The sequence below is a fragment of the Lagopus muta genome, chromosome 5, assembly GCF_023343835.1.
Source record: "Lagopus muta isolate bLagMut1 chromosome 5, bLagMut1 primary, whole genome shotgun sequence".
NCBI lineage: Eukaryota > Metazoa > Chordata > Aves > Galliformes > Phasianidae > Lagopus > Lagopus muta.
Genome location: NC_064437.1, coordinates 5,660,233 through 5,685,049, shown reverse-complemented (window position 1 = coordinate 5,685,049; position 24,817 = coordinate 5,660,233). Strand labels below are relative to the sequence as shown.

General features: G+C 42.4%; 2 protein-coding genes across 8 annotated transcripts in view; one reads left to right on the top strand and one right to left on the bottom strand.

Moving 5' to 3' along the window:
• The window catches only part of ZFYVE9 (zinc finger FYVE-type containing 9), a 56,618-nt gene extending 39,115 nt beyond the window's left edge, over positions 1-17,503 (top strand). For all 6 annotated transcript variants that reach the window (XM_048946912.1, XM_048946911.1, XM_048946913.1 and 3 more), the window contains 9 exons: positions 6,785-7,009; positions 8,623-8,705; positions 9,462-9,566; positions 12,129-12,279; positions 13,622-13,702; positions 14,041-14,203; positions 15,265-15,370; positions 16,250-16,426; positions 17,230-17,503. In XM_048946912.1, the coding sequence (XP_048802869.1) occupies positions 6,785-7,009; positions 8,623-8,705; positions 9,462-9,566; positions 12,129-12,279; positions 13,622-13,702; positions 14,041-14,203; positions 15,265-15,370; positions 16,250-16,426; positions 17,230-17,391 (1,253 nt within the window). In that variant the 3' untranslated portion in view covers positions 17,392-17,503. The remainder of the gene's footprint in view (positions 1-6,784; positions 7,010-8,622; positions 8,706-9,461; positions 9,567-12,128; positions 12,280-13,621; positions 13,703-14,040; positions 14,204-15,264; positions 15,371-16,249; positions 16,427-17,229) is intronic.
• Positions 17,504-18,044: 541 nt separating this feature from the next.
• CC2D1B (coiled-coil and C2 domain containing 1B) overlaps positions 18,045-24,817 on the bottom strand; it is a 33,624-nt gene continuing 26,851 nt past the window's right edge. For both annotated transcript variants that reach the window (XM_048946915.1, XM_048946914.1), the window contains 3 exons: positions 22,435-22,525; positions 21,631-21,762; positions 18,045-20,848 (listed from right to left, as the gene is read on the bottom strand). In XM_048946915.1, coding sequence (XP_048802872.1) covers positions 21,643-21,762; positions 22,435-22,525 — 211 coding nt within the window. In that variant the 3' untranslated portion in view covers positions 18,045-20,848; positions 21,631-21,642. The remainder of the gene's footprint in view (positions 20,849-21,630; positions 21,763-22,434; positions 22,526-24,817) is intronic.

Here is a 24,817-nt window from a genome sequence, read left to right as displayed (position 1 = left end):
AACAGAATAATGGAAAAGGTCTTTGTCTCCTGAAATGTCTTTACTCAATGTAGGTCATCTTGTCCAGAGAGGTTACCAGGTTCAGCGTGTGCTGTTATTGCATGGCATAATGGATTTAACATACACTGGAAACAAATAACTTTCCAAACCTCACTTCACTGGCAGTGCTTTATCCTCTAATGATGATGTTACTCATAGGGAGATGGTTAGAAAATGCTCTGTGTGTGTGTGTGCAAACACACTGGTACGTACACGTGCTACCAGATGTGTATATTGCAGTGATGTTTGTGCAGTTACATTACTGAAATAGATAATTCATAACTCCTACATAACATATTTAAATTCTTTCTAGTGCTCTCATGGCAATAATTTAATATCCTACAACTGTGGTTGTGTAAAGAGCTGCTTACTATTGTACAGTTTTTTCATTAGAAGCCAAACTTCACTGGTTAAGAATTCTACTCTGTGATGTTCTTTTGATAGTGTTTCCTCTGTGTTGTATTTCAGACATGTAGTGGAAATAGGTACACTGAAACTTTCATAGATCATAGCACCTCAGTAAATTCCTGCAGCTCTTTGTAATGCACACTCTCAATCTGCATCCTTTTTTCTTTTCAAGTTGTGTGCAGGAAAGGGAGAAGTATATATTTGCAGCTCTGGTCATTTTCCACATTAATCCCTTCAGCCTCTTTGATTTCACTTGGGTGGCTGCAATCCCCTGGAAGTGGTTGGCAGTTTGTGTGCTGTTATACATGCATCCATTCTTCCAGCTTTGTTCATTTCAGAGGTATTGCACCTCTCCTAGAGTTCAAATGACAGATGTTCAGAGCAAATGAGAATCTCCAGTGGAAATCAGGAGCTGTTTGAAACCCCACCTCACAGTTTCATTTTTCGTGATATAAGAAGTTTGTTTAAATATATTTTGCTGTGAGGAAACTGAAATAAACTCTGGTGTTTTTTATTCCTGTTCTCTAGTAAATGTTTTAAAACGGTCATAAAGTAAAAAGGCACAGTGAGTAATTTTTAATGAAACAGAAACAAGAATTGCATACAGTGATAATGATTTTGTTTTGGAAATGGTTGGGTTTTGCTGCTGGTTTTGTTTTGAACCAAATCATACAGCATTTCTCACCTTGATTATTTAATTAAAGCATATCTCTGTAGTGGTTGTTTTTTTTTTTTCCAGGAGTCACATTTATTTACTAGCTCAGTTTTTTTTTTCCCTCAACTCCTCAATTTTGAGTTCTGAATTCAAACACAGAAGCTCAAACTTGTCTCAAATCCCCTCTGAGAAGTTTTTGCTGTCCTCAGAGGTTGGTTGGTTTCTTCAGGCCAAGTTCTGTGCTCTGCATGCTCAGCCAAATGCAGAACATGGATTTAGCAATAGCTGCAGCAGAGCCCAGCCCTTCCACCTACTGGCAGGAGCATTTGGTGCGTGTGCTTAATGCTTCATGGTTTGTCCTTCTGCTTCAACTCTATTTTCAGTGTGGAGAAGATGTCAGTCTGGTGCTCTGAACCTTAACTAGGGGAAGTGCTCAACCACCAACTTTAGTGTCAGGACTTCATAATTGTAAAGCAGTTGAGGTACTTTGAAGTTAAGATGGTATTTTTCCCTTTGGGTTGTATGTATGTGAGGTATAAATTCTAAATTTGTTAATTAAGACAAGTATTAATTGCTGTTGTTTCTCTTGTTTTGCTTTCCCTTTGGCCCTTCAAAAGCTTCCTGCTCCTCGTCAAGCTCCCTGCTGTGTTGCCTTTCTTGTTTTGAAATTGAAAGCTAATGATTTCTGTTGTAGTTGGAGAATTACTATTGCAGTAGAAATGCCTTGATTATCTTTGTTGGCTATTAGCCTGCGAGGAGCTCTGGTGAATGGAAAAATGAGAACTTCTGTTCCTCTGGAAGGGTACTTTGAAGCAGTTAATACAGAGCTGCCAGATCTACCCTTAGTGTGTGAACTCTTTGGTGGGAAACGATGAATGCTACTGTTACTTTTGTAATGAGAGGGCAAATATGGTAACTGCTTGAAAGGACTTCTGGATGTTCTATCCCAAGCACAGTTTTATGTATTTTTTTACTTAGCCTGGTTTTATTTAAGTAAGCTGGTAGCTCAAACATAAGATCCGCAGAGAAGTCCATGCGTACTCTGAGCAGAGAGCAGCTTAACTGTTGTGCTCTGCAATAGCATGAAAACTGGATACAAAATTGAGCATGGGGAGAGAGTGATTGGAAGACTGCTGCATCTTGATCTGAGGAAGGCTTGAATGCTGATAACCACTGCTCACAATGATAGTAAGTGAGATTTTACACCTGTTGCCAATATGAATAAGTTCTTTCCAAATTACATGCTGATATTTTTCAATGCAAAGATGCTCAGTATGATCAGAACTCTGATTTTTCTTTTCAATAATGGCATCTGTTACAGTTGTGTTGTGTGATTAAGTTAAATCCACAATCCTGTCTCTTTGTGGACCTTTTTGTTAACACTGACTGGGTTTGTGTTGGTTTATATGCTCGTTTGCTCTGGAAAATCTGTCTGCCAAAATTGATCCCAAGTGAGTCTTGCTTTGCATTTCTTGCTGCTGGAATAGGGTGTTTGAATTTTCAGGACGTTGGCATGGTGTTAGACACTTGGCAGATCTTGGCTGTTACTGGTGATGGTGGAATGAGGTCAGATGGGTGCAGCCTTCTCTCTTCCGAATGTGCTTCCCCTGAGATTAGATGTTAGTACTGAACAACACGGAGTATATGTCAGGAATTTCACATCAACCGTTTTTGGTAAAAGTACTGAGGTGACTCCATCATACACTGAGTGCAATAAAGAAACACAGGAAGACTTTCTTCTTTACCTTTTCTGGTATAAACCATTTTATTTGAACCCAGAAGGGATTGTCAAGCTGATACGCAGAGTTCATCAGAGGAAGGTGCTTAAGCAAAGAATTCAGGACACAGTGTGGATTGTTACTGAAGGTAAGGCCACATCAAACAAGCTTGTTTGTTTTAAAGGAATTTGTAGAGCTGCTTAGGATTAAGGATATATAAAGAGTAACCCAGTATAGCTGGGAAAAGAATAAATACCTCCTGCAGAGCTGCTTTAGGTGCATTGTGCAGATTTATGGCACTTCCTAAATAATATTAATTGTCTGATGTAATGTCCTGGAATTTAATATAAGAAAAGGCACCTTTCTCTTCACTTTCTGTTCACAGTTACTTCTTTAGAAAGGAAGTTGTGATATTTTGTAAATTAAATGTGTTTTTAGCAAGGTAGCTTTTTCTGAGGATTCTTCTGACAGCTACACGTTCTGTACAAGCTTCTGAAATACAGTTCTGTGCTCCTAATGTGCAACGGTGCAATGGGCTGGTTTGACCTTGTCACACTGGTAATAGCTCCCCTTTATTTAAGGTAGCAGTGTGACAGGTTTAAGTGCTTTGTATCCACATAAATAAAAAGTGAATGGGAATTTACTGAGAAATGTAAGTATATATTAACTTATCAGCGGGGCCTTGACTTGGAACTGCCTTCAGAGACGTGACAGGAAAGGCAGACAGCCCCCAGACAGGGTAGAAATATTTGTAGAAGCCCAGAGTGGCTTTTTCATTTGGATTTGCTGGATGAAAAGGGCACTTTCTTGATTCTTCCCTCAAAGCAAGCTGTTGCATGTTCTCATAAATGATGAGTTGCAGCACAACTGCCTAATCGCAATAGTTTGTCCTCTTAGTTGTAACATCCTGAAGCTTACGCTGTGAGACACTTGTATCAGTAGGAATAACTGGTAGTGCTGTGTTTGTGGTAGCAAAGTGCTGGGCGGCAGAGAGTCAGATTTCATCCTGAGGGCTTTTTCATATTGCTGTTAGCTGAAAAACTTGTTAAGGATGTATTGAAACGCCATCTCCTGAAACAGGAAAAAAAGTAGTCATGTTCTGCTGCAGCACTTGGCATCAGTCACAACTACAAGTGTCTGATTGCTTTGTCATCCCTGTGGGCAGTGTCTCACATCATGAAGTCTATGGTATTCTCATGGAATCACAGAATGGTTTGGGTGGGACCTTAAAGCCCAGCCAGTTCCAACCTCCTGCCACGAGCAGGACTGCACCACAGCAGAGCAGGCTGCCCACAGCCCCATCCAACCTGCCCTTGTACACCTCCACGGATGGGGCAGTTTCTCTGGGCAGTCCATGCCAGTGCCTTCCTGCACTTTGAATAAAGAATTCCCTCCTAGCATCTAACCTGAATCTTCCCTTTTTTGGTTTAAACCCATTCCCTCTTGTTCTATTGCTGTCATTTTGAAGGGCTGTCTCTGTCCTATTCGTAAGTTCCTTTTATGTACTGATTATTCTGGTCATGTTGTCTGGAACCAAGAACCTCATCAACTAATTTTACTATGAGGTCTATAGCTTCTGTTTTGATAAGAACATATGGGAAGGGAAAAAAGGAAATATAAGTGAAGAGGAAATTACTGAGGGTAGGTGGGAACTGCAAAAGCAAATGAATTGAGATAGAAAGGTTCTGAAATAGCTTCTGGCACAGAGAAAATCTTTTCGTGAACATGAGTTGATACATTAGGTTGCACTTGTACCAACTGCAGCATCTTTCTAGTATTAGCAGTGTAGTCACTGTGCAGGCTGCAGTGTCACAGCACAAGCTGATAGAAATGCATTTGCAGATGGGCAGGGGCAGTGCTTCTCAGAAGCTGGCAACATTTGATGTAGCTTTATTAATCATGTTAATTTTTCAGATTAGTGACTGCTTTACATCAACTATGCTCAGCTGAGCGTTACGGAAGTTGTAATCACTGTCAGAGTTTTGGAATTTGGAATCCATTTGGTGGTGTCAGCTCTGGATTGTGTGAAATTAAAAATCAGCTACTAAGGATAGCAGCAAGCTGTGAATGAGCCTGACCCTGGCAAAGAGGTGCCTGTGCTGCTGAAGCCTGATGGCCTTTAACAGAGAACTTGAGAGCTTAGTTTGTGCAGCACCTTCTGGGCAGAGCAAAAAAAAACTAGCACAAAAACCAACCAAAATACAAATCCAGTAAGTTTGTAAATTACCCAAGTTTGAATAGCGGGGACAGCTGTGAGTGTGTTTGCTAATTGGAGGGTAGAATAAGTTGTTTGTTTAGTGATCTACCAGTAGCTGTACTTGATGCAGGAGATCCCTGCGTGAGTCACGTGAAGGAAAGAAATCCCAGTGGTGATCATGTTCTGGAGGGCTGCACAGTAGCATGGCCCACATCTCTGGAGTGGGAGCAGGAATTAGCTGTGCTATTCTCATGTCAGAGCTGTGAGTTGGGACTTTAGTGGTGGATCAGAGTAAGGCTCAGGCTTGGAAGGACTCATTGGTTAAGCTTTCCTTTGCTGGCCTAAACTGTGCCTGCTGTGTTTATTTCATTGCATTTATACATGTCAGTGTGTTATTTTTTGGCTGTTCTGAGTTACAGAATTTGAGAAGGCTTAACTTAATCATCATTTTTGTCTTCTGAGAATGTCATAGTTGCATTTCTGTGACCTGTGTTTTTGCTCAAGATGCAGCATTTGTGTCTGTCTCAGCATGTCTGAGAGGGAGAAATTGCACAGCAGATGTGCATGTTGAAGAAGCAGGACAGCACTTCTTCCTTCTCTGCCTTAAGTTCAAATAGAGATGCTTCACTATGAAGTAAGGGAGGAAGGAGCAGAACCTCCTGGCTAGCAGTCCCTCTGCCTACGGCATGGGCAGCCGAGGGTTTCAGAGGCCCGCAGGTCTGCATGGCAGCTTCAGACCCACATGGTTAGGAGTAGTGTGATCAAATGATCAACCACACCACACTCCCTCAGCTTACTTTTGTTTTTCTTTGAGAGCAAATCAGCACTATTGATGTTCACATCTTCCTATGGAGAATTGCGATCAGCTCTTCTGGTTGTTTGCATGCTGCTGTTGGAATTACACAGTGGTTCTTTGCCATGATGCTAAACACTGCATTGGATGCTGTAATAACCTAATGAACTTTCAGATTAATTCAGTCATTCCAGCATAAACATTTCTGGAATTTAAGAGCATCAAAGAAGAAAAATTGGAGTGAAAATTAGTGGTTCTTCTCCCCTGTGCTTGTCTCAGTTGCATTTTACATAAAATGTACTAATTAAATAAATACTCTTATGTGCAATTCTTGAAATGACCCAGATCTTCAGTATGACAGAGACAGACTCTGGTGGTTTGCCTAAATGAAAGGACAGCCCTGTGGGCATTCAGCATCTCGCTAGGTGTGCACTTCCTCTCATCTCAGCTGGCTCTGAAAATTTGGTTCAGTCATCAGCAGCTTCTGCAGTGGAAATCTCTTGAGTGCCTGGGAGGCACCAAACACAGGCTTTCACTGAGCACTTTTGTAGTGCCAGCAGAAAGGTGCAGGCAGCAATACTGTCCTGAACTACCCTTCTTCTCCTCAACTGTCGTTGGGATATATCATGCCCTCTGTTGCACCACTTTGGCTAGTTGAAACAGGCAGATGACTGAAATGGTCAAGGCAGTTCACCATTCTTTCCCCACCTTGCACCCCCTTTTTTTTTTTTTTTTTTTTTTTTTTAAAGCTGATTTTAATCCTCTGAGTCATTTTTCATGAAGGTTTTGCTGAATCATACCAACCTCAGTTGGTTGCAAAATAGAATGTATGCTCCTTTCTAAAATAAAATATGTGTCAAGATATTGCTGTTTTCCTTGGAAAACTGGTAGGCATTGTATATATTTGAGAAGAACTCTTTAAATTCTTGATACAGCTCTCAATCTAGTGACATAATGAGCATTTTTATTCATAGGTAACGTTGTTGGCAACCTGGGACACTCCTTTTTCAGCCAGAGCTTTCTGGGAAGCAAAGAACACGGAGGGTTCTTGTACGTTGCAGCTACGTATCAGTCCCTGCAGGACCTGGTGCTCCCAACCCCACCCTACTTGTTTGGCATCCTCATTCAGAAATGGGAGACGCCCTGGGCTAAAGTGTTCCCCATTCGGCTGATGCTGAGACTCGGAGCTGAATACAGATGTAAGTAATGTGTGTTCTTTTAGCTGCAATTATTCCTGAAGGATAATGTATTCTGTTTAGAGCGCGCACACCCAGTTCTGAATTGCTACCTGCCAAAGCAGTGTGAGCTTCAGCAGGCAGGTAAGAATTATTGTCACTGGTGTTCCATGCCCACATTGCATCCAGGTAACAGCACAGCAGCCCTGGAGTCTTTTTATGACCTACAGCCTTTTTAAAACTATAATGGTTGAGCTTTTATGGAAACAAATCTAATTCTGAGCCACTATCTGTCGTTCACTTGGTGACCTGAAAGGGAGCAGTGTGCAGAACAAGTCTGAGTTAGCTGGTGTAGTTATGTCAAAGGCACTCATTTGTCCTGTTCAGTTCTTTCCAAGCTGAAAAGGAAGAGCATTTGCCTTTAGTTTTGTAAAAACACAAACTGTGCTCATTATCCAGAGAATATATACACAGTGGCAACTGATGTGGCAGCTTGTTAGGAAAATTCTGTTGCAACCAATAAAAAGCTGGAGAGAACGTTTCAGCTAAACAAAGTCTTAGCAACTAGAATGGAATAAGACAAAAAGACATTGATGATTGCTGGAGGCTGCTGGAAGTCTGTCCACCATGGCAGGCCAGAAGTTTGTGGTCTTGGTTGTCTGCTGCTGTGATTGGCACGACTCCCCTTCTTGTTGCATCAGGACTCTGTGCTTGAGTAGGTCAGTTGTGCAGTGCTTGTGCAGGAGCTGTGGTACTTTCTAGATGCCTCACCAGTGTACAAAAACTGTAGTTTATAAGGAAATGGTGATGTTTTTATTCAAACCTGTAGAGCATTTTGCAGTTCCTTGTGACTGCAGTGGAAGCTATGAGGATGTGTGGCACTTTGGGAAATCAGGGTGAGTGGTTGCTTGAGGACAGTTTAGGAAGCTTCCTTCACATTTGTGTTTAGCAAACACTGACAATTACATATGACTGCATGAGTCATGTTTCAAGCTCAGTTATCACTTCTGCTGCAACGTAATGTGATGGAGCCAGATCCATACACTGCACATTGAATTGCATCATAGATGTTGTACAAGCATGGCTAAGTCAGCTAAGGAATGCAGATATTTCACATTGTTGTCATACTGTAAATATCCCTTTCATTCTTTCTGACATGCTTCTGTAGAGAATTTGACACATTTTAATGGGATTATGAAAACAGAAAATAAAATAATCTCAGTGTTATCTGTTGAGTGTCACATATGTCAGCAACAAGCTAAAGGCTTAGGGTGCTGTAGTGAAAACAGGATGGCCATGAAAAAGGGAGAAGCCATTTCCAGTAAGTATGTTGAAAAAAACATTTAGGCTATCTTTGCAGTCAGTGTTGAGATCAAGTTCAGGGTTGCAGTGTGGCACTTGGCAGTGGTCCGTGAGATTGTTCTTCCTACTTAGAGTGTGGTGGGCAAAGAGCCATGAGATGTCAGGTGTGTTAAAGGATTGTACCCTTCTTCTCTTTGCTCTTTAAACCCTGGTCTTCTTTCCAGTCTTTTCTTTTGCTGCTGGTTACCACATTCAACTGAGGCGATTGTCTTTAAGTCTGTTTTTTCAGAATCTCAGTATGGAAATTGAATTTGACTTTTTCTGTTTTATCCTAGTTTATCCATGCCCACTTTTTAGTGTCAGATTTCGTAAACCTCTGTTTGGAGAGACTGGACACACCATTATGAACCTCCTTGCAGTAAGTGCTGAGGCTGTTTCCTTGTTCCATTGATAAGCATTAATCAGTGGGAGGAGAACTGGGCCCCTGCTGCACGTAGTAGTTTGCGTGCCTACATGTCAGAAGGGAATAGTGGGCATTTGGGTGAATTGCCTGCCACTACTGGTGTTGGGTGTTAGCTTGTGACAGCATGTGGGCTGTAGAGGTTCCCATAACAGCACCTCCCATACAAGCACCTCCACCTTGGCCAATAGAGGATGTTTGGGTCTGGCAGTAAGTGCAGCAGTTCTTGGATCTTGGATCACTTCCCAGCAGTGCTGGCTTGTCACAGTGTTTATCTGCAGTGCTCTGGTTATAGGGGGCTTCAACTGAAATGAACTTGCTGGCTTTTCCAACATTGTTGATGTGTTCAATATCAAAAATTCTTTAACGTGTGACTTCATGTCATTGCTAGATAAGCTAATTATCCAGGAATGTGATAGAACACAGAGAACAAATTTTCTTATATACAGTGATGGCATTCAAGGCTGGAGAATATTAATTCTGATGTAAGAAAATGAGTGGAATAACAGCGACTAACAGGCACTGAGGATTTTTCATTTGTGTATTTTCATTATGTAGGTTACAAGCTGTGATGTCTCCCTCTCCCTGCTTTTCATGTTACTGATTACAGTTATATTAATGAGGTAGCTGATTGGTCACTAAGGTAGTTAAAAAACCTGCTATGTTAATGACGATTACCACACATAACTTCTAAAAACTTGTTTTAATTACCAGGACTTCAGAAATTACCAGTACACGCTGCCGGTGGTCCAAGGCTTAGTGGTTGATATGGAAGTCAGAAAAACCAGCATCAAAATTCCCAGCAACAGATATAATGAGGTAATGCTTAAAAGAAATAGATTTGTTTGCAGTTTCTTTGTGATTGGAAGACTTGGGGTCTAAAGGAATTTTATTCTTATCACTGTCACTAAGGAAAACAGCCTCAAAATCAGTCCATAAATTCATGATGAGTGCATATTTTAAGAGCAAGTAATGATGGCTCCACAGGAAGAATGCAGTTCCATTTAGTGTTAATAAAACAGGAAAGGCTATTTCTTCAGGTTTTTAATTTCAGTTTTAAGTACTATAAATAATAGAAAGTATTAGAGGATTGCAAATACCTTTTGACTTGAGCTTTACTTGAGGTAAGTTGACAAACTTCACACTTGACGTGAACTAGGAGATAAAAGTGCATTTGCTTTCCACATCTATGCTGTATGTGTATACTTGCAGCATGTATTAGTTGGATTGCTGAGTATGTAAGACCTCTGCATCTCAATTTTATACTTGATGTCTGGTGTGAGAAAACCAGTGTCTTCAAGATGCAGCAGTGCTGCGAAAGCTGAGGGACAGGATCTTTGAACAGCAGTGAAGGAGGTGATACATTTTGCAGTCTGCATGGACAGCAGTTGGTAAACTTGGTATTTTGAAACCAGTCAGCAGCTGGGAGAAGAGCAAACCTCCTGAGCAAAGCAGTGTTTTTAAAAGGTCTTGCAGAATCAGAGCGGAATACAGCTTTGTCTTGTGAGGGAATTGTTCTGCTGGAAGCATTTAAGTGAAATAATAGCAGGATTGAGGAAATAAAAGAAAAAAAGGAAAAGCAGTTTGTATGTGAAGTTTGAAAAGAAGAAACTGATGAAGCTGAAGAAGATAAAGGATGTGTTTAAAAGATAAATTGGTTCTTGGTGCTGTTGTGAGAAAATGGAAAAGGTCAGTAAAGTCTGCACACATGAAATGCAGATCAGCACACTGGAGGCAGTTCTGTAGCAGCTGTGCCTGATGTTTGCAGGTGTGCTGGACAGGTCTGTATTGCATGTTGCACTCAGCTGGACCCAGAGAAAGATTCCTGTGTTGTACAGCTTGGCAAAAGCTCTGCACTGTGCTCAGGTTCTCTTTGCAGTGTAAAGCAAAGACTTGGCTTTTTAAAAGGAGAAAGTGTTATTTATTTAACATCATTGCCTGCAACTCAGCTGAAAGGTTGAATTAGTAGAGATTTTTCATCCAAGCATACTTTGAATTAAGATGAATTAAGCCACAAGACTTTCACTTTTTTCCCTGTGGAGAGCAGTATTTCTTTAGTGTCACTCAAACTGTCTTGGAAATGAAGAACTCATCCTTCATGCATGGATTAAATGTGGAAAATTCAGGCTCTAATTAACAAATTAAATATTCATATATATTTCTGTACTAAATTTATAGTTTTCCTTCAAGATGATTTTACTTTTCTACAGTTGCAGTGATACTCAGTTACAAGTGTAAGACTATTCAGTTCCTCAAGGAAGCTGTCACTGGTACTGAGTTGCCTTGTTACAAGATACAGCAGCCATTCCTGCTGTTTCTTCTCATGCTGAAGGCAACTACAGGGCTCCATAGAGGTGCCTGTTGTTGAGCTAAATTCTTATTTCTGGAGCATGACATGATAAATAGATAATGAAATACACTGTTGTCTGATGCAAAATCTTAATTAAGTTTCCTCCCTAAACATTACACCTGTGCACATTTGTCAACAGTGAGCATCAGCTAATGTTCCTGACACTCTAATTAAGGTATTATGTTAGACTGAGGAAGATAAATATGATGTGCAGGGCATACTTGCTTATCAGGTACAGGAGGCGGAGGATTGGAGTGTGAGCACTCTTAGGAGATGTCAGCATTTTCCTTCTCTCCAAGGTTTGTGCTGGGGGAGATGTAATTTAATCACTCTCGAACCTCTTTCCCCCCTTTTTTTCTTTAAATCAAATACATAATTTTTAGTTTCGAAAAATTCCAGAGATAAATCTCATCATCTGAGACAACACGAAGAGGAGAAAATGAAAGAAGGAGTACAATTTATAATAATATTTTGCTGAGAATTAAAATGATTTCTGGATGTCAGTTGATTCGGATCTCTTTGAAAAGTCTTTGAAGGAGAAAAACCAATCCCAATTTCACCAATTCGTGCTGGTGAAGCACGGAGGCACTGAAGCTGTGGTGTCTGCTCATGGCAGAACCAGGACTAAATGCCACGAGTCACAGTGCCATTCTTGCACTGTTTCAATTCATGGCTGATGTCATCATTAGTTCTAGCAGTGTAAACTAAGCAGATATTTCCTCCCGGTGTTTTTCTAATATTTTTTCCTTTGGATGTTTTATAAAACAGCTACAGAAAGCAGCTTTTGCAGGCTACTTTGTAGGTCAGCTATCCTTCTTACCAATTATCTTAATTACTTGAAAGCATCTAGGTGAAATAAGGCCTGAACCATCTTTTCAAGTGCAGGTGATGGTTCTGAGTATTGAAGTCTGTCTGACACGGGACTGCAAGCACTCTTAATTTTTGCTGTCTGAATGAACTGTTCCAAGAACAACCTTTATATGGTATTCCTTGACAAATGGTAAGAATGGTGTAAACCTTTTTGTTTGCAGATGATGAAAGCCATGAACAAATCCAACGAGCATGTTCTAGCAGGGGGAGCTTGCTTCAATGAGAAAGCAGACTCGCATCTGGTGTGTGTTCAGAATGATGATGGGAACTACCAGACACAGGCCATCAGCATCCATAATCAGCTGAGGAAGGGTGAGAACGGGGCTCGTCTGGAGGCCGCTGGCTCACGGTGCTCTGCATGACCTCTGTTTTGCTGTTGATCTCGCAGTGATGCGGCGCGCTGTGTGGGGAATCTGTCAAGATTGGACTTGTCTGTATTTCACTGTTTGTGCTCTAGCTCAGAGAAAATCATTCTGACTGTTGGGCTTCCTGAATGGGCAGCTCTGTGAGTTAGGTTTGAACACAGAACAGCGTGCTGCGCTGCTCTGTCTGCCTTTACCCCTCAGTGTTTCATTCCCCTTGCAGAATGCAAAATCTCAGACATCCAGAGGCACACTGCTGTTTGTGTCCCGTGTACAGGCCTCATCACACTTCCTAGGTCAGTAGTGCATTCTGAATTTGTCTGCGAGGCATTCTGGCAGCTTCGTAGACCAAGCAGACACAAAATTAAGCATATTACAGCTTGCTGCCTTGTAAATGTGGTAATACTGTTTGCACAGTACAGCCTGGGACATACACACTTCCAGAAGTCACAGTGCTCTGACTGCCTTACACAACTTCTGTACATGAATAATGACAGCAGGCTTTGGCATTACTGGAGATAGAGGTGGGAGCGTGGTTGCCTGTGCTTGTCCTGGAGGCTGCGTGAAAGGAGGACGATTAGGTTTAGTGGGACACAGGAGATGTGAACAGAAATAAGCAACAGCAGCGGTGTTTAAATAATGTAACTTCAAAAATGTGTTCACCTCATTTCCAGGCTTTACCTGGCAAAGATATTTTCACTATCTCCAAACGAGAAGCAAGATACAGGCCAACTTTTGTTTGGCAACTATCCCTATATGCAGTGAGTGTAGTGATGTGGGATGTCACTTCAGGACTGCTGGTTTTATCTGAGTGTGGTTTGTTTTACACATGGCATGAACAGAGGGACTTCCAGCAGGTATTTTGTGATGCTTGGTGGTCATTTAAGAGAATTTAAATCAGCTGGCTGACTTTCCACTGGTCGGTGTTACAGTGTGGGCCATAAGCAGCTCACACACAGTCTTGTGCTGGCTGTATGGGAACTTTCAGAATTATGTAATTGGTTACCCTAAATTAACAGTCCTGAAACTTAAAGGTCTTAGTGGAGAGAGTGATGAAATACAAGCATTTAGGCTGACAAAATTGCTGTCCAGTTCAGAAGATAACTGGATGATTTTCCATTCGATGTCCAAGCATGTAAGATGCATTAAAGTCACTATAATTCTGAGCACAACACTTGTTCAGATTTAGATTAATCACCTCTTTGGATGATAGAGCTGTTCTGCCTGATTCTTGTGTGAGGCATTGTTTTGATGAAAGCCCCACTAAATCACTCTTGTTGTTGTTGTTGCAGTGACTGGTGCCAGCTTCTTTGTGTTCAGTGGAGCTTTAAAATCCTCTTCAGGTTACCTTGCCAAATCCAGTATAGTAGAAGGTAAGAACTGAACTGCTTGCTTAAAATGCACTGCTTCCCCCTTAGCACTGCCCAGCTAAGCCCTCAGCATTTGAAAGAAGCTGCTGGTTTAGCTTCATCATACTTTTTGGCAAAAAAAGCCACCATCGTTTCCTTTAATGAGGGGTATGTGTGATTGTTGTGTTTCCTAGTCAGTGTTCCATCTTCTAGGGATCAGAGAGTTCAGGAATGGCCTTGTGTATTGTCAAAATGGATTTTGAATATTTCTGTTGCTCACAGGAAGAAGGATGTTTTTCTTTTTTTATAGGGCCTGCTCATTGTGACTTGTCTTGGCTTATGAGGATTTCTTGGTTCCCTAGATGGAATAATGGTCCAGATAACTGCTGAGAACATGGACTCTCTGAGGCAGGCCTTGAGAGAGATGAAAGACTTTACCATCACTTGTGGCAAAGTAGATGCTGAAGATCCTCAGGAACACGTTCACATTCAGTGGGTAGAAGATGATAAAAACTTCAGTAAAGGGTAAGCAAGACATTTTTGACTGAATTTGTTAAAAATTGTAATGGATTTTATAAGGTGGAAGGACCATCGAGTCAGTACGAATTACAAGCTTACACTCTATTTTGAGTGATAAGATGCAATTAAATGTAATGAAAGTGGAGCTGAGACACCAGAGCTTTGGGACATCAATTAAAGTTGTCAGTGCTATGGATTATTTTGCCATTGCTAATAACCAGTTACTGGAATGTCCCTCCAGCAATCCATGCTGAACCCTGCGTATTACGGCCACTTCATACTCTTGTTGCTTTGTGTGCATTAAGTAGTGCTGGAAGAAAAATTGCTGAACAGCAGCAGTGTATGTTGTACTCAGATAGTTAAGCCAAAAGAAAAGCATACATGGCAGTTTAAGTACTTAGGGGGAGAAAAATGCTGTAATAATGGGACAGGCTTGTAAGGAATCAGCATCTACAAGGGTGGCGTTTCTGTGTGAACAGACACTGCGTCAGTCTCAAGTTCTGTAATGAAATGTTACAGGACACATTCTGCAGTGTGAGCAGTGTTAAAGGTATCGCAGGCCTCCACCAACATTATAAATGAACAAAAAGCAAATAATTTCCTGTTGCTCTTTTAACAACTGATTAGACTTCAGTCCTGGTGCACAGCTTAGCTGGAAACATGCAGGAAGCTCCATCCTGAACTCCACGTGTCAGAGGGCTGGGGTTGCAGTGGGCAGCAGGGCCTCTGTGCCTCTTGGCTCTTCCCCCATTAAGAACCCCCAGGCTTAGCATCAGCATGGCAATTAGCAGCTGTATGCAGGGTCACTTTTTTGGCACCCTTTGTTCAAGGAGCTCCCTTCTGAGGCTAGTTCTGGTCTGTGCCCCATTTAGTTGATGTGGTTAATTTGCTTTGTTGTAGTGGTTCAAAGTGCAGAGCACTCAGTTACGAAAACAACCTGCAGCAATTCTGTTGATTTAGGTGTACCAGAGGCACTGTCCTTTGATCTGAGATACTCTTCTTTTGCAATATCCTCTATTAATATCTCCTGCTAAGTAGGAATGTACCCTTTTCCCTCCACTTTGCAGTGTTGTAAGCCCTATTGATGGCAAATCAATGGAGTCTATAACAAGTGTGAAGATATTTCATGGCTCAGAGTACAAGTCAAATGGAAAGGTCATTCGATGGACAGAGGTAAGTGGAGCATTTTAGGACTGCAGCTGCAGCAGTCTTTCTGCATCCTGCTCTCCCTACATTACCAAAATTATAGCAGTGAATTCTTCAGAACAAACCTGGAGCAGATTTTCTAAGTGTGCAGAGAGGTTCTGCAAAGCACAGTCCAGAGTACAGCATCCTGCCTCGGCTGTGTAACTCACCCTGCTGTCATGGCCATTTTCTACCTGCAGCCTGCTTTGTGCTGACTGCCTCTTCTCATGCTGTCTTGTTGAGCATAGCAAGAACTGGAAAAATGCTTGCTCACTGTGTTGCCCAAGGTAACAGGTGGTTTCACCTGTGTTTTGTATTAAAAGCTACCTTTCAAAAGGTGGATAACTCTTACCTATTTAAAAAAATGCTATTCTGAGCCCTCTTCTAAAATTTGAAGTGGCTTACAGCATTTACTCCATTAAGAAACTGCACAAGTGTTGTTAGCTTTGACTCTGCCAGCACACAAATGCTAATGGTAAGGATTTCTGGAATTGTTTCACTTATCTGCCCAGGAGGAAACAAGTCAAATCTTTCTACAGCTTTGCCACCTTACCCTTCTTCTTCCAGATTTGTCTGCAGGTTAAGTTCACTGACAACAACACACATTTTTTCTGACTTCTGCTGAAAGTGTGGATGTTCTGAAATGAGCACCTTTAAAAGCAAATAGTGTACAACAATAGTGACTTTCTGTAATGAAGCTTTTGATGGAACTGATTTTGGAAAACATCTGTATAAATATCTTGTTTGAGGGATAGTTTGTCTTTCACTGATGTTCATCAAGAAGCTTTTCTTGAAGTCTTCTTTCATAAAAAATTTTGAATGGCATTTAATTAACTTCATGTTCTGTATCTTAATTCTTACCTTCAGGTGTTTTTCCTGGAAAACGATGAGCAACACAATGGTCTGAGTGACCCAGCTGATCACAGCAGACTGACTGAAAACGTGGCAAAAGCCTTCTGTTTAGCTCTTTGTCCTCATCTTAAGTTGTTAAAAGAAGATGGCATGACTAAGCTTGGTCTGCGCGTTACTCTCGACTCAGATCAAGTAAGTCTGGAATAGCTCCACAGTTTAATGACTGGGTGGTTGGTTGCTTTCTCCTCCTCTCCCCCCCCAAAAAAAAAACAACCACCCAATGCTTATCAAGTGCTATTATGTGGTGTTTGGGAAAATCTGTTACCAAGGGAGAGCCAGTGCAGTGTGCGTAAATAGCGAGCCCATAGCAGCACCTGCTCTGTAGTCAGAGCTGGAACAGCCCTTGGAGGTGCAGGCTGGAGACACCTGCTGAGAGATGCTGTAAGCTGGCCTTTCCACCAGGAGCTGAAGAAGGAAGTAGAATAAATATGTTCTTGTGTGAGCATAAAACAGCGTTTAGAAGTAGGGCTGTTCATAAAAGATCACACTGCATGTGAGGCAGAGAAACAGATGGGAGCTTCCCTTAGAGTGCTCCACAGCAAACACTAGAAGCAGAGAGAAGGGGCTTCTGGCACGCCAGCTGGCCATGCCTTGAGTGAAGTGTGCTTAGCATCATCCAGGTCTTAAATACTGCATGCCTTAATCTGATAGTGCAGGGTATGGTTCCTGCTGGTCTGGAAGCTCAGCTTTGGTAGAACAGTGGGGAAAAGAAAAAGCTGCTTTTGTCCAGGCAGTCACTGGGAACACAGAAAGCACCAAACACAAGTGGGTAGGCTGATGTCATGCTGGCTGCATGCTGTTCATGGGCCTGACTTCCCCTGGCTGAGACAGGAGGCATCGCACACAGCTCATCCTTCTGCACAGCACTTCCCCCTCAACCCTGAGCCTGCTATCCCCTTCTGTGTAAAACCCACTGTGACTTTGTATTTTTTTAGGTTGGTTATCAAGCTGGGAGTAATGGACAGCCACTGCCTTCTCAATACATGAATGACCTGGACAGTGCCTTAGTTCCAGTGATTCATGGAGGGGCATGTCAGTTGAGTGAGGGGCCAGTCATAATGGAGCTCATCTTTTATATTCTGGAAAACATCTCATAAGAGGACTTCATTTTCTGTTCAGACCTGTTCCAGCAGCAGTTGTATCTGAATCATTTGCACTTTAAAACTGGAAAAATTAAGCTTTTGGTAACACTATTAAGGGGAGGTGGGGGGTGGGGGGAGGTGGGAGGGACAGTTGTTCCATAATTCTAAATCTTCTATGCATTGTCAACAAACAGAGGATCAGGGCAGCTTCTATACTACAACATGGCTATGCTATCCTTGCAGCTAATAACTTCTGTTACTGTTTAGAAAAATGCTCATGTTTAAAGACAGAGTACACGACTGTAAATGCTCAAACGAGTACAAAGATCACTGGGGCGTAAATAAAAAGTGAAACTCCTATCTTGTACTGTTTGTAGATGGACAAGTAAGAAACAACAGTCGAGACCTCCATTCTGACCTCATCATAATGCCGTCTGTGGTAATTCTGTAGACATTAAAAAGTAACGTTTACATCGTTTTGACCAGATTAGTGGTTGAAATGTGTTTGGAGGAGCCCTGGAGAGATGTGGAACGATTACCTAGCCATAACTGCGTGTGTCAGTGAGTCTGAATGAGAAGGGCGAGCAGCTCCCAGAAAGCGCTATGATCCACGCTGCAGTTTTGTGTGTGAAATAGGCTAGTTTACTTTTATCCCCCACTCTATTTACTGTAAAAAAAAAAAGAAAACAACAAAAAAAACAACAAAAAGAGAAGTTTGTTGGTTGTTCTTTGTTTTTTTTGTTACCTCAGCTGATTTCTGTAACCTTCTAGAACACCTCTGTGCTTCTCTACTTTGTTTACAAGTCTGTATGAATTTCGGATACCTGTCCCAAGCAAAGGAATAGTCCTGAAGTGCAGTTATTTCCCTTTCCCCCAGTAGGTCCTGCTTTTTAAAGAGAGTAACACCCAGGGCAGCTTTAAGTCTCCTCCCTGCTGTACGCTGTAGTGTAATGCTAGTGTCATGTAATACAAGACAGCTTGCACTTATTAGCAGCACCATGTAAAAGCTTACCTGTGATAAAAGTATAGAGTGTCTGTTTCTGCATGTTCTGCTGAAAAAGGCTTTCTGGTCAGCTCTGGAAACTTGCACATGGCCCAGTGCTCTTGGTCTCACCTGGGAGGGTGCTATGGAAGCAGCTGCTCACAGCTGGCACAGCACTGTGGAGCTGGAATTGACACAGCTAGAAGAAATGTGATTTCAGTCTCCCCAGATTGAATTGTTCCAGTGGAAAGCTGCTAACGAGCAGGAGCAGGGGGCTGTCTGGTGAGCCAGGCAAAGCAGCTCAGAACTCCTTCGGGAAGGGGGTGAACATTTCCCCCTGCTGTCTATATGGAAAATTAGGTGGGGAAGACAGTATCTCAGACCTTGCATTGTCCCTACTTGCATCAGTTGTGCTGGATGCAGTGGGGATCATTTTGTTGCTGCTGTGTGTGAGCGAGACAGGCAGCCTTTCAGCCAGAAAGAGAAGTCCAAGGCTACTGTGAGACCAATGCTATGTTCTTTAAACAAATATACAGCATCAGCTGGGCAAAGGAAAAGGTAACTGTACACAGTGATGCATTTTATGTAAAGCCAGCACCGTGTATCTGTGAATAAATGGCTACTGCTTTTTAAAAAAAAGTTCTACAAATTTATAGCAAATTACAGCTGTTAGCACCTGATGTTTCAAGAAGAAAGGCCACACTGCTGGGGTCCCAATCCAGAGATAAACGCTGGCCAGCAAGAGGTAGTGCTTTAGTAACATTTACCCCATTAAGTGTCCGGTAAGTACAGCCTTACCTCTGGCAGTTGGAAAAAGGTGGCTTCATGTTTCAGGGTGGCCAAACGAACCTTAAACAATGAAAAGCCTCCCTATGTATTTGTGCAGTGGAGCAGGACTGAGGTTACTTTCAGCCTCCCTCCTGCCCATGTTGCTGCACAGTGCAGCACTATGTGGTGTAGGCAAGATTTGGTATCTGGAAGAGAGTTCTGTAAACAAAGTAAAAAAAAAAACCTTCCTCCTATAGCCTGCACTCCAGCTTTGCCACAGCAGCAGCTTCCCAGTTACCTCAGTTGCATTGTCCTGCTTAATAATGCAGTAAAAGAGGTGAGAAATGTTGATCTTCTCTTCCTTTGCCCCAGAAGTCATTTAAGTTTGGGTTACGTTTGTGCAGAACACTATCAACTGGTGACTGACATGTTTGCTTCAACCATAGCCTTTTAAATGACCTTAATTACCATGTTGTTAAGAAATGAGTACTTGTTTTAGAAAAAAAAATTGTACTTTTAAAATTCAGTTAGTTAACACTGCAAAAAACTGCATATTATATTTTTATTTTCAACATGTAGTTTTGTATATTAAATTTATTGAAATTAAAAACTAAATACTGTATTGTCTTCATCTGCTCAGGAAGACAGAGGCAGCACTGCCCAACTGCTCTGGACTCTTTCCTGCCCACAGCCCCACCTTCCCCACAGCCCCCCAGCAGCCGCACTGCACCGCCTGGTGAGGCACATCCTCTCCTCTGAGGTCACTCATTGCTGTTGGCTCACAGAGATTTAAGCCCACAAATGTATTTGGTACCATTTTTTTGTATGCTGCTAATTCAAGGCATTCCTGAAAATAGTCCTAATCCCGTTTTCTACACCCCACAGAGCGGCTGTTTTCCCATCACCTGGAAGAACTGTGAAAGCCTATTTCTGTAAAAGAAGACAGTGACCATTTGTGAAGCAGCAGTCTAGCATCTCTCTTTGTTTCTCTTTTAAATAAACAAACAGACAAAAAAAGGCACAGTACCCCGGCTGCCCTGCAGTAAGCAGTGCAGTAAGCGCGGCAGACAGCGTAGCCAGAACAAAAATGCAGATCTGTAAGCACCTGCTGCTAAGAAGCATTGCAGCCTCCTCTTGTGGAAGGCAGCATCCCAAGAAGCTGAACTTCCTGCTGCAGTGGCATGCGTAGAGGAGGGGGATGCTGCTGCCAGAATTCTGCCTGAGTTTTCTCCCCTCTGTGGCAGGAAAGTGCCACTGGGCAGAGGGTGGGGGGAACAAAGTCGATGATAAGCAGAAAAAGCTGTCGCAGATTGCTCCCTGTACCGCGTTGAGTGTTGTACACTTAACAAAAAATAGATCTATCTATGAAAGGCCTTACCTGGACCTTGACTGAAAAGTTTCTGTGCTGCCTCAGGGAATTTTGTTTTTAAGGGCTAAACCTTCCGCACGCTCTGCATAGTTAATGTAACATTCATCCTGGTGCTACGTTAGTAGTCCCACGTTAAGGCAATTCTGTCTATTTCGTGTAGACAAAATAACAACACCCTGCAGCAGCAAATTTTCTGAGCCTTACATTTGCCTTAGAATTATTAATAAGCACTATGGCTGTTACCAAAAGAGACATTAGGTTCAGTAGTGCATTCGGGTAACGTCTTTGGTGCTTGCAGCTAGCAGCATCTCTCTTCATACACGTTCATCCCACATCTCAGCCTTCTTGTGGAGCTGGGGAAGAAGAGAAAATGAAATTACTTGGCGCAGCACTAACAGATGTTCACAATCAAGGTCATATACTTAAAACACTGACATGAAGTTTCTGGGCTGTCAAGTAGAAAAGTCAACAGAGTGAAATCATTGAGCTCTAGCGACAGAAAACGCTCGTGTGTCCAGTCAGTGCACAAGGCCAAGGCACTGCCTCAAGTGCCACCACCAACACGTCCCTCAGCCATCCTGAAGCTCGGGAGCAGCTCCTTCACTGGGAGGAAGAAATCACCTGCCAGGCAGCTTGTTTGGGGCTTCCAATTCACTCTGCTGTTTTGAAACAGGACCTCGAAAATCTCAGACAATTTGGAAGCAGTGACGTGGCAAACAGGTGAATCTCATGAGTATTAGTTTAATTTATGAAATCAGAACTAAACGGTATGCTAAGGAACAGGGATCCCAAAAACTTTAGGAAGCCAAGAGAAAGATGAGGGATTTCTCATTAGAAAGTTTCTATTGATACATCTGTTGTTGGTGAGTTTTGCTGCATGCTTGCATAGCACGGTCATGGTCCAAAAGGACTGTACACACTGTAACACTACAACAGCACATTTCATACACAGACATCAGATACAGATTCTATAACCTCATCCCTGAAGTTACATCACCTCGCCCCCACAAATACAAAGATGAATGGTATCAAAGCCATGTGATCTGGTCAGTGCCATCGTAAGGCATTGTTCCATGCAGAACATAGCTCTGAACTTATCTGATGGCCAGAGCATCTCCACATGCTGCACTCATACCTCATATAGGAACTAGTGTTCAAGGACCAGCCAATTTTCTGTAATTGTTTGAAGATCCTGACCGCTGAGGGGCTCCCTGAGTCTCACTTTTACTTCCAGTTTCCCTCCAGTGGGTTTTCTGCCATCAAATATCTGAAAGAACCACAGAAAGAAGGGCAGTTAGTGCACACACACACACACACAGCCATGCTGCAGTGCCTCAGGCAGCCACTGCAGATGACTGCAGCACTGGGAGGTGTCACAGCCACGTGCTTCCCCAGATGCAACAGCCCATGGTTCAGCAGAGCTCATCTTCCACACGAGCCACTTAGGCAGCTTTGCCATGGGCTGTGTTAGCTCTGTCTGCTAGCAGCAGGCATTCTGCCCTGAAGTACCAGTAGGCAGCTCCAAGGACAGGACGAGCAGCAGCATCCTGATGCAGTCTGTGATGAAGCCTGAGGGAGTTCTTCAGGCTCCACTTACTGAACTGATACTGGATTGTACAGCAGCTCTCTATCCACACTGGCAGTCTTTCCTTAGCCTCTGATCTGTCGTCTACTAATGTGGGATCATCTGAATTTCTGGTTCTAACCAAGAAAACTGTCTTGATATACAAAATGTGCAGAACAGAGCGCTCAAGAAGTTCCCAGTACCAGAACTGCCACAGCTAGGACAGGCTTCAGGACAAAGCACAGCCTATTGTTTAGCAAACTCATGCAGTACAAATCCGCTCTCTGCATGTGAATCATTTATGCAATGTGAACATTCAACTTCCCTGCATGTTCAAACATTATGAGCAGAGCACACCTCACCCAGAACACCTACCTCGATGATCTCTCTAACTTCACATTCTGACTCCAGCTTGTCCAGTTTCAGGTGTGCTGTTCCCACATGCTTGTCACTTCTGAAAAAGGACCTGTTACAAAGAAACCTGTCTGAATGGAAAGGGAAGGTTTCTCAGAACATTAAGGAGAAAGTAAGATCATCACCGCTGGGACCATCAGTGCATCCAGGAGGTTCTCACAGTGTGCTGCTAGAACCATAAAACCAGGGTGAAAGAGACAAACCTGTAATGAATTAGGCCACAGGATACTGAAGTACTGGTTTTCCAATTACTCTCTTAGAACCAAGTTAGAAGCGCAGTGAAAGCAGATGAATCCTCAACTAGCACTTGGAATGGCAGAAATTCTATTCTGCCATTCAGAAATTCTAAAAGGTTTCCTCTTTTAAGTCACTCACTTTAGGAAAAACAAGATAATTCATCATTCTTCCTGCTATCATTAAGAGACATTAAGCTACCATCAAGCAAGATGTGACGTGCACTGAAACCTCTAAAGCTGATTTTACAGAGCCTTGAAGTCATGTCATTTGTAGTGAAAGTAAGTGGTATAAAACAATCCTTCCAAACTGCTTGTTTTGCACCTGATGAGCCAGCAACGTTTACAAACCTCACAGCATCCCTGACATTAACCATCCTCATCTTGATGCACTTCATGCATCACAGCCTTGCAGATGGATGTTACTGATTTTTAATTGTTGAAAGAACATTCATCAGCTTCCTGAAAGCATCACCACGACCACCAGTGCCCCCCTTCAGCTCCAGGCTGATACCAGACAGGAGTTCTGTAGCAAGGAGCTGCTCATGAGACAAAGCAACAATTACATTCAGAAGACATCTGAGGATTACCAAGGGAGGTCACACCAAAACTGCTTTCTGGTTTGCCCACGTCTCCCCACTTGCATTCACTGCAGCACAATGAATGGACAACCCCTCTGAGACCAAGTGTGAAAAGTCCATTACCATTACATTTTGGAGTATCTCTACGAAATTTCTATGAAAGCATTCTGACAGCAACAGACCCAGAACACACTCCACAGTCTGTCAGTCTGAATTTTGTTGACACAAAGCCTTCCATTCTCCAGTGATATGACTAAAGGTAGGCCCAAGTCATTTAGGTAAGTTAGAACAGGTTACGTCACATGCTGCAGTACTTCCTTTACTCACATGCACCTTAAAATGAAGCATTACATAACTGTACTGCGGTCTGTTGGACACTTTGTTCATAAACTTTAAAAGAGAAGCACCAATCCTCCCAGCTGCTTCTTTATTTTTAAAGCATTTCTCCATATTCTAATCCAGGAAATAAAGACTGGCTCCCCTTGATCTGTTCCAGGGAGCCTGAAGGGAAGAATGAGCTTGCTGTAGGCAATGGCTTCAGAAACCTCTGGGGAAATCTCCTTTTATCTTCAGAAGGTTTTACAAGAGTTTAAAGTTAAGACTTTTCCTTTGGAAAGATGCATTGCTGGGTTTTCACTTCAAAGTGTTTTCTGAAATAAAGTTTAACGTATGACCCGATACAAGTTCCCTTTGTTCACTATGAGACACTGAATCTGTTACATCCACGAGCACTTCTGGAAGTATTATCCAGAAAGACAACAAGCTGACAATCTTTAGAGAAGAGCCTGGAACACTTAATTCTCTCCTTCCTCCACTGGCTGCAGGTAAGCCAACAAATCCAGAACTGCACGAGGCAGAAAACATAAAGACTGTAGAAAACCCACTGTGAAGGGGAGGCAGCTGGGCCTGTTTGTTGGCGTAGGTATCACACGTCATGGCAGGAAGCACATTCTGCAATTCTGCTTAGCATAAACGTAGCCTACAGGAGGCCTGGCAGCCCCAAAGACAGCTGGGGAGCAATCAGTGGGCATTTCTTATTTATTCCCTTCCCTGTCACTGTTTGCCATGGGGAACTGCCAGCCCCTACCCCCATAAAGGAACAAGTATATATTTAACTTGTGAGATTCCTGTTCTAAGGACAGAAAAAATCCCTCTATGCCAGAAGAGAGAAAATGCACCCAGATTTATTTGCTGACCTTGAGAAAGGCTTCAAAGGACAATCTGGAGCTGGCACACAATTTCATGAGTCACTGGAGAGTGTTTCCCAAAGGGTGAACTTAAGCTTCAGCTCAGAATCTAGGAACGTGTGGTTCCAGATGTGAAGAGCAAAGGATATGCCCCACATGTGCAATGGTATGCAAAAAATAGGGAAAAATGTGTTTACATTTTAAAATCTGACAGATCTATGCCAAACAGGCAGGATCTCCAGCAGTGAAATCCTGAAAAACAGCAGACAGGATTGAAAGAGAAAGAGGAAAGGAAGTCAGCTATTGCTTCAGTGGAGATTTTAAATGGAAGATCTGGAAGAAA